General features: G+C 42.5%; 1 protein-coding gene across 1 annotated transcript in view; it reads left to right on the top strand.

The window, feature by feature from the left end:
* Positions 1–9,106, top strand: part of LOC126260380 (matrix metalloproteinase-18-like) — a 59,887-nt gene extending 50,781 nt beyond the window's left edge. Inside the window, exon 4 of the mRNA XM_049957707.1 lies at positions 9,000–9,106. Coding sequence (XP_049813664.1) covers positions 9,000–9,106 — 107 coding nt within the window. The remainder of the gene's footprint in view (positions 1–8,999) is intronic.
* The last annotated feature ends 617 nt before the right edge of the window (positions 9,107–9,723 follow it).

Raw genomic sequence — 9,723 nt, forward strand, 5'->3', positions numbered from 1 at the left:
GGTTATAGAAATGAGATTGACGCTCCGGAATATAGGCTGGATCATCATCACTACAGTCTGCCAAAACTTCGAGTTCAGAGTCAAAAATGTTCAAATGTGTGTGAAATCTTATGGGACTTAACTGCTAAGGTCATCAGTCCCTAAGCTTACACACTACTTAACCTAAATTATCCTTAGGACAAACACACACACCCATGCCCGAGGGAGGACTCGAACCTCCGCCGGGACCAGACGCAAGTCGTCAGATTCGCTTAGATCAGACAAAGCCGGGTTTTCTGGTGGAACTACTATTCCTCTCGCTTTTTTAATTCCATAAAATATTCTGGAATCCACAGCTAAAACGCCCCTGAAAATAAAAATGTCTACTCTGTCACGCCGTAAGCATATGTAATATACTAATGGCACATGTCTCAACTATGGGCAATGTTACCCACAGGCAACATAAAAATTTTATACTATTTAAGTAATTCAAAACAACATGAGATTGATATTTTTCTGCTGTAAAATCACCTCTGGGTATTTGTTGAAGAAAATCTGCTAAGATTACTGCCAATTTATACAAATCCACTCTTTCATAACCAAAATAAGACACCCCTGTTGCTCACACGAGGGGATCTCTGTAACACCACTGCACAAACTGCCATCTCGAGTGGAAAGCCTTGAACTATTACAAAAACTGGCATTGGCAGTGTGTAAAGGAACGTTTCCTGGTGGCAACAATGCCAATAAAAAGCACTGGGAAGTGCTTGTTGTCCCATAAGGCCAACGTAAATTAGATGTTGCTTGAGAGCAACCTCCCAAATAGAGGGTTAATAACTAAAATGTGTAATTTCACAAGCTGCGATATCGTCGCGAAAAAACACAGTGACCCGTATATGTAATACGTTTCCTTTAATTTACGTCTATGGTCACAATCTTTTTTGTTTAACAGATTACCGGTTTCGGTCTTTAATGAACCATCATCAGATTTGTTTCATAAAAACAAAGTCCTAATGTACTGCAGCCATAGTGGCATCGTCAAATGTTAAATGCGGAATCAGCACCAGCATCGTCAAATACATACAAATCACATCACATGCACGAGTCATGTTTTCAGGAAAACTACTGTTAAAAAAAATGTATTTGACGATGCTGGTGCGCTGATTCCGCATTTAACATTTGACGATGCCACTATGGCTGCAGTACATTTGGCTTTATCTAGCTCGAGTACTGACACCATAAAACTAAATCTGTGCTTCCTCCACTTTTCGAATATTTCCTTGCCAGTTATTACGAAAGTATTTTAGTTTATATTAAAGCCCGCTTATGTTCTTTCGATGGCGTTATTAACAGAGAGAAGCGACCTACGACTTTTTCGATTTAGATACGCAGAACGTCTAACACTTCTATCCAATGACCTCGTATCTCAATTACCTGGTTAAGGCAAGAACGAAGTTTGACACTCATAAAATTTGACGAACTCGATTCTGAGACTGGTTGCAAGTGGAAGAAACAAATAAATGATAACAATCAATAAAATGAAATCCATAATTCAACAGACAATATTAAGCAGCACAAACAACTTTCATTTAAAGCTTCCTGAAAACGAAATATGGTGCAAACCGCAAGCATAATATCGGTAAAGGTTTTCTTTTCAAACATCTGTCTTTTGACTGGTTTGATGCGGCCCGACAGTAACTTCATGTGCCAATCATCTCAAAGTAGCAATTTCGGCCTACGTCGTCAGTTATTTGGTGCGTATACTTCCGTCTCTGTCTTTCTCTACAGATTTTACTCTCTACTGTTCCCTTAGCACCATGGAAGTTATTTCTCGGTGATTTAAAAGATGTCCTACCATCTTGTGACCTCTTTTTTTCAGTGTTTTCCATATGTTTCTTTCTTCACCAGTTCCGCGCAGAACCTCCTCATCCCTTACCTTACCAGTCTACCTAATTTTAAACATCATTCTGTAGAACCTCATCTCAAACGCTGCATTTCTCTTCTTTTCCGGTTTTCCCACAGTACATGATTCACTACCATACAATGTTGTGTTCCAAAGGAATATTATCAGAAATTTCTTCCTCAAATTACCGCCAATATTATATATACATAGACTTTCTTGCCAATGAATGTCCTTTCGCCTATGCTAATCTGCTTTTATGTCGTCCTTGCTTGACCCTTCCTAGGTTATTTTGTTTCCTTAACTTTGTCAAATTCGTGTTCCCCCATTATAACGTTAAATGTAATGCTAATTTCATTTATGATGCTCATCATACTTTTTTTCTTTCTTCGGTTTACTCTCAATTCATATTTTGTATTCTTACACAGTTAATTCCATTCAACACGTCCTGCAATTCTTCTTCACTTTCAGTTGGGATAACAATATCATCAGCGAATCCTACCTTTGACATCGTTTCACCCTGAATTTTAATCCCATTCTTGAACCCATATCTCAAATAGGTCGCCGCTTCTTCACTGTATAGAGCGAACAACAGGGCGAAATACTACATCCTTGCCTTACACTCTTTTTAATCAGAACAATTCGTTCTTGGTCTTCCAGTCTTATTTTTTCCTCTTGGCTTTTGTAAATATTGTATATTGCTCGTCTTTCCCTTCAGCGTAGTCCGATTTTCCTCAGGATTTCGAGCATCTTGCACCATTTGACTAGGTGGAACGTATTTTCGAAGTGGACAAATCCTAGGTGTGTGTCTGGATTTGTCTGTAGTCTAGCTTCCATTATCAACCGAAAAGTTACAATTGCGTCACTGGTGCCGTTACCTTTCCGAAAACTAAATCTATCGTCACGTAACAGACCCTCACTTTCTTTTCCCATTCTTCTGTCTATTATTCTTGTCGCGATTTGGGGACCTGAGACGTTAGGCCGATTGTGCGCTACTTCTCGCACTTATTTGCCTTTCCTATCGTCAAGAAGACGTTCACCGTATTTTTCCGAATGTCTGATAGTATGTCTCCGGACTAAAAGATTCTACGCACCAACTTGACAAGTCGCTAGGTTGTCACATTTACCAATAATTTCAGAAATTTTTAAGGAATATTACCCATCGTTGATTCCTTTTTTGATCCCACGTCTACCAAACCTCTTTGAACTCTAGTATTGGATCCCGTTTGACACACATATCAACTGTCATTTCTTTCTGATTCACGTCATTAGACAAGTACTCGCCGTCGCAGAGACCTTCAGTGTACTATTGCTACCTATCTGCTTTCTCCTCTGCTCTGAACAGTGGAAGCCGCATTACACTCTTAATTTTGACGCCCTTACTTTAAAATTCACCGAACTTTGTTTTGAATTTTCTATATGCTGTATCATATCTTCCGACGTCCACATTTTTCCTTCAGCCATTTTGCCTTAGCTTTCAGGCACTTCGCCGGCCGCGGTGGTCTCGCGGTTCTAGGCGCGCAGTCCGGAGCCGTGCGACTGCTACGGTCGCAGGTTCGAATCCTGCCTCGGGCATGGATGTGTGTGATGTCCTTAGGTTAGTTAGGTTTAAGTAGTTCTAAGTTCTAGGGGACTGATAACCACAGCAGTTGAGTCCCATAGTGCTCAGAGCCATCAGCCATCTTTCAGGCACTTCCCATTTATTTCATTCCTAAGGGACTTAAATTTCTGTATTCCTCAATTTCCCTGACGATTTTTGTACCTCCTTCTTTCCTCTATCAACTTGCATACCCGATTTTCTTCGTAGTTACCTTCCTTAAACTTATGTTTGTCTTCCAGCTTATGTGGTTATCCTTTTTAGAGGATGCCCCTACCTGTTCAGCTAAACTGTCTACTGTGGTATTCATTAGCGCACTGTTTATAGGCTCAGAGAATTTCAATTGTATCTTATCATTATTCAGTACTTCAGTACCTCACTTCTTCCCACACTGATTCTTCTGCACGAGTCTCTTACACTTCAGTCTGCGTAAACTCTGTTTGACCATGGTGTAATCCGGCTAGAACTTTCTGAATCTCCATACCTTTTCGAAGTATACCTCCCCGTATTGTGATTTTTTTTAGCTATTACTAGCAGAAATTTACTGCAGAATTCGATGTATCTGTCCCCCAATCTGATTTCTACTGCCAAGCTCATATTCCTCCGTACTCTTTCTTCTAATGCTTCCACTACGGTCACATTCCAATCGCTCGTGATTGTTTGGTTATCATTTCCTTTTACATACTTAACCAACCGTTCAGTATCCTCATATACTTTCTCTATGTCTTCTGCTTGAGACATCGGCATGCATGCCTGACGTATAATGGTTGGCGTCGTTTCTCCATCGATTATGATGAGAACAATTCAATCACTGAACCGTTCGCAGTAGCTCACTGTCTACCCTATATTATGGTTCATAACGAGGCCTATTCCCGTTATTTTCTGCTGCTGTTAATATTACCCTATATCGTCTGACCAAAAATCCTTTCTTCTTTCCACCTCACTTCATTAATACCCTCTATACCTAGCACTGCAATTCGCTTTTCAGAATTTCTAGCGCCCGTGGGCTAGGGGTAGCGTCTTTGATTTGTAATCAAAACGTCCTCGGTCCCGGTTTCGAACCCTTAATCTGCCAGGGGCCATTTCAAAAAGAGCTGAGGAGCGCAGATAGGTTTAGGGGACTCTCTTGCCTTTGGGACGGAAAACTATCCCTAAAATCTGGAAGACTCAGCAATTATCAACGGCATGAGGCTGCACAAGGCAATGGGATCCACTGCATTAATGACACACAATGTGTATCTACAGGACATGATGATCTCTCCTTTGGCAAAAGATTCGCGTCTCCAGGAGGGGACTGACAATGAAGAGCTGACCGTGAGAAAAAGATTGAATAAAAAACGAAAGGATGACGTTTTATGAGTCAGGGCATGGCAGGTCAGAAGTCCGAAGGTGGAAGGAAACAAGAAAATCCGAAAAGAGAAATGTTAAGACTCAACTTAAATACAGTGGCAATGAACTGAAATGAAAAGAAGATGGGTATAAGGTAGTATCAACAGCATCAGAAATTGATGTAACAGAAGTAGGATTCGTTATGAATAGGAACGTAGGGCAGAGAGTGTGTTACTGCGAACTTTTCAGAGACAGGACTGTTCTTATCAGAATCGGCAGCAAACTGGCACCACCAACCATAGTTCAGGTATACATGCCGACGTCCCAAGCAGGGATACGAGGATATTGAAAGGGTAATTTAGCGTGTAGAGGGAGATCAAATCAATTAATCATGAGATATTCGAATGTGGTTGTAGGGGAGGGAGTAGAAGAAAGGGTTACCGGAGAATATGGGCTTGGTAGGAATCAAAGAGGAGAGAGACTGAGTTGTGACATTAGATAGTAATAGCGAATCACAAGAAGACAGTGTATACTTGGTAAAGGCCGGAAGATAAAGCAAGGTTGCGGTAAAATTACATCATAGTTAAGCAGAGATTCCAATGTCAGATACTGGATTGTAAAGCGTACCCAGGGATAGATACAGACTCATATCACAATCTGGTAATGACGAAGAGTAGGCTGAATTTTAACAGACTTGTCATGGAGGATGAACGCGCAAAGAAGTGGGATACCGAAGTGCTAATGAGTGAAGAGATACGATTGAAGTTCTCTAAGTGTATAGATAGTGCAGTAAGGAATAGCTCAGTAGCAGTTCAGTTAAAAGGAATGGACATCTCTACAAAGAGTGATACGAGTAGAAAAGAAAAACGTAGGTACAAGGATGGTAACTGCAAAGAAACCGTGGGTAACAGAAAAAATATTTCAATTGATCGACGAAAGAAGTAAGTGCAAAAATGTTCAGGGACATTTGGGAATACAGAAATATAAATCGTTTAGGAACGAAATAAATAGGAAGTACAGGTAAGGAAACACGAAATAGCTACACGAAAACCATGAAAATTGAAACAAGAAATGATAGTCGGAAGGACTGACTCAACATGCAGAAAAGTCAACAACCATCGATGAAATTAAAAGCGAGGGTGATAACATTAAGAGTGCGACGTGAATCCCACTGATAAATGCAGAGGAGAGAGCGGATAGATGGAAGGAGTACACTGAGGGCTTCTATGAGGAGGAGGTGGACTTACCTAATGAGGTGACTGAAGAGGAAACCGGAGTCGATAGGGAGGAGGTAGAGGGTCCAGTATTAGAATCAGAATTTAGAAGAGATTAGGAGGACTTAAAATCAAATTAGCCAGAAGGGATAAATAACATTCCATCGGAATTATTAAAACCATTGGGGGAAGTGGCAACAAAACGATTATTCACACTGGCGTGCAGGATGTATGAGACTGGCGATATATCATCAGACTTTCGGAAAAACATCATCCACACAATTCTGAAGATAGCAAGAGCCAACAAGTGGGAGAATTATTGCACGGTCAGCTTAACAACTCACGCGCCTAAGTTGGTGACAATAATAACATACAGAAGAATGCAAAAGAAAACTGAAGATGTCTTGCATGATGATCAGTTAGGCTTTAGGAAAGGTAAAGGCACCAGAGAGGCAGTTCTGACGTTGCGGTTGATAATGGAACCAAGACACGTTCATGGGATTTTTCGACCTGGAGAAAGTGTTGGACAGTGTAAATGGTGCAAGATGTTCGAATTCATGAGAAAAGCAGGATAAGCCAAGTGGGGAAAGATGTTCGAAATCCCGAGAAAAGTAGTGTAATGCCCCACATTTTTTCTCTCAGAACGTATTTATTGTTAAGAGTCAGAATTTGGTGACCATCTACATCAACATGCCCATGGCCTGTTTTTATACTTAGTCTCCATCACGTTCTATCTCCGTACGCCAACGTCGTAGAAGAGCATGTATTCCCTGATGGTAAAAGCTGTTGTCCTGTAGACGTAACCATGTTTTCACAGCTTGACTGACTCTCTCGTCATATTCAAAGTGTGTTCCTCGTAGAGAATCTTCAAGCGGCTCAAAGAGATGGAAGTCCAAGGGTCCTAGGTCTGGACTGTATGGTGGATGGGCCAATGATGTCTAACCCAATCCGGTAATGTGTTCCTGGGTGCCTCCCATAAACTGCAGCATCGCCATACACTGCATACAAATGTTTATGGATGTTCACCACGTTTTCTTCTTCTGCACACAAGAATTCAATAACAGCATGCTGCTTGTAACGTGAGTCGTATGTAGACGCCATTTTGACGCTTTACACCGGCGCAGAGAAGAAACATCAAATGTGAGGCACCAACAAGGACGTTTGTCAGTGTATATTAAAGGCTTCTTAAAAATATGTGGAGCATTACTTATTGAACGACCCTCGTACATAAAAAGACGGGTAATATACTCGTACAATGTGTATAAGAACCAAGAGGCCACAATTTACAGCTGTTTGTTTCCTGTGCCCTCCGGGTCGGATGGGAAGTCCCTTCAAAAAAACAAAAAAAAAAGAAGTTCAAATGTGTGAAATCTTATGGGACTTAACTGCTAAGGTCATCAGTCCCTAAGCTGGCACACTACTTAACCTAAATTATCCTAAGGCCAAACACACACACCCATGCCCGAGGGAGGACTCGAACCTCCGCCGGGACCAGCCGCACAGTCCGTGACTGTAGCGCCCGAGACCGCTCGGCTAATCCCGCGTGGCGAAGTCCCTTCCTCACCTTGAATTACTCTCGCAGGCATATGCAATGGATGTTTCCATTTCCCTAAAAGGTATTATTATTCCCCGTATTTTTGAACAACTTATGGTATAAAACCCCAGCACTCACTCCGTCCTTTTAATCCTGCGATCTGAGCTACTGCACATGTGGTCATAGGTACACAAGCGCCAAAGATCAACGGCAAAGAAATAAATATATGCAGGAATTAGATATTAGGTTGCGCAGTTTATGCACCCTGCGATATCGATGTGTATCTGTAAGTTACAATTTGGCGACGTCTTCGTGTGTATATTACAGAAGCCGCTGAATTCTATTGATTTATCGAAGCTGAGGCCGCTACCTCTATTAATTAAATTCGTCATCAAATGGATTTCAGCTGCTTCTTTCACAACATAGTCGCTAAAAGATTCAGTAGAAGAGACATAAAGATCTGAATTCATGGGTTTCTTGCTTTATGTCTTTAAGCCTGTCGATAAAAGTAGTACGGATCTTCAGGAAGCACAAAGTAGAAGTGGTTTTCCGCCCTCCGCCAAAGACAGCAGAAATCTCGGGCTTCGTTGAAGATGATTTGATGCTCCTGAAGGATGCAGTTTACAATATCCCCTGCAAATGTAACCTTTCATACATGAGGCAGACGACTCGTACAGTCCATGAAATGTTCACGGTACGTAGCAAGGAAACCTGGCAATGCAGCCAAATAAATCGTCTGTGGCAGAGGACTTTACTGACGTCACTCTGTGTTGTAAGAAAAGACGAAATTTTAGCGTCCACTTCATCTTTTGGGACCTGCCGGAGAAAGAACAATAGAAATTCGTTTAGTGACGAATTTAATTAACAGAGATAGCGTCTTCAGCATGGATGAGTCATCGAATCTGGTGCTTTCTCTAATAAACATGCAAAAACGTCGCTGCAGTGCAGCTCACAGCAATACATCGACTTCCCAGTGTGGGTCGATCGCCACAGGTCTGATTCGTGCATATGTGTACTTCTTTGCCGCCTATCAACACCTCTGGCGCTTGTGTACCTATGACTGCATACTCAGTGGCGCGGTCGGTGAATTTAAAAGGACGGAGCGAGTGCTGGAGTGTACACCCACATTAGCACCTACTGACTAGGCGTCTCTGTCTCTAGCTTCGTTTTGGCCACTCCTCTAAGCTTTGCGTAAGTATCTGTTGGTCTACAAAGATTGCCTGTGTCGTAGAGACTGTCTTCTGTGTGTGGGCATCGACCACTCGCGTGTCATCGTTTCCTTGTCGCCGTGGCCCACGTGGTCAGCTATCTTCCCATAGTCGCAGCCACCGTCACAAACGCCGCAGCAGTCGTCTCTCCACCGCCCTTGTCGCCATCGCTGTTGCCGTCATTGCCACCACCACACCACAGCCTACTCACCGTTACCGCCTCCGTCTTCGTCTTCAGCGCTGCCGCCGCCGCCACGACCACCACCGTCCTCATCTGCTGTCATCACACCACACAAGACGTCGCTGCCGTCATCCCCCACCACCCTGGTTACGTTCGGCCTCTGATAATTATTGTCGACGTTCTGTCCTCTGCCTCCTTTGACCCAAAATGGACAATCCAGCCTTTTCCATCATGTGCAGCCCCTCTTCTCCCACCATCACTAAACGGAGTGCTCCCTCTGGCCCACCAACATATGTGCACCCCCACCCCCTTCCCCATTCTTCTTCTTCTGCAGTCACATCGTCTGCCTCCCCTCCCATCCTCCAACACCTTCCCTATTCTTCATTATTTCATTTGCTGGTCCTTAAATTAACCAGACTAATAACCTTCAAAGCTACAATTAAAAGAATAATATCAAGGGCTTTAATAAAATTTTACACCTCTAGATTTGCAGCCTAGAATCATAATTGAATACAATATCAACAATGGGAAGAGAGCGACTCTTCATATGTAAATTTCTAGTCTTCCACCTATAATGTACCCGTGGTCTAGGGATAGCGTCTTTGATTCATAATCAAAACGTCTTCGGCCCTGGGTTCGATCCCAGATAAATAATCAGCATTGGCAGCCGAAAACTTCCGGCATAAGAAGTCAGCCCCATTCTGCCAACGGCCTTGTCAAAGAGGGCGGAGGAGCAGATAGAGGTTCAGGGCACTCTCTTGTCCTAGGGGTGGGAAATTGC

This window comes from Schistocerca nitens, chromosome 5, assembly GCF_023898315.1.
Source record: "Schistocerca nitens isolate TAMUIC-IGC-003100 chromosome 5, iqSchNite1.1, whole genome shotgun sequence".
NCBI classification, from domain to species: Eukaryota; Metazoa; Arthropoda; class Insecta; order Orthoptera; family Acrididae; genus Schistocerca; species Schistocerca nitens.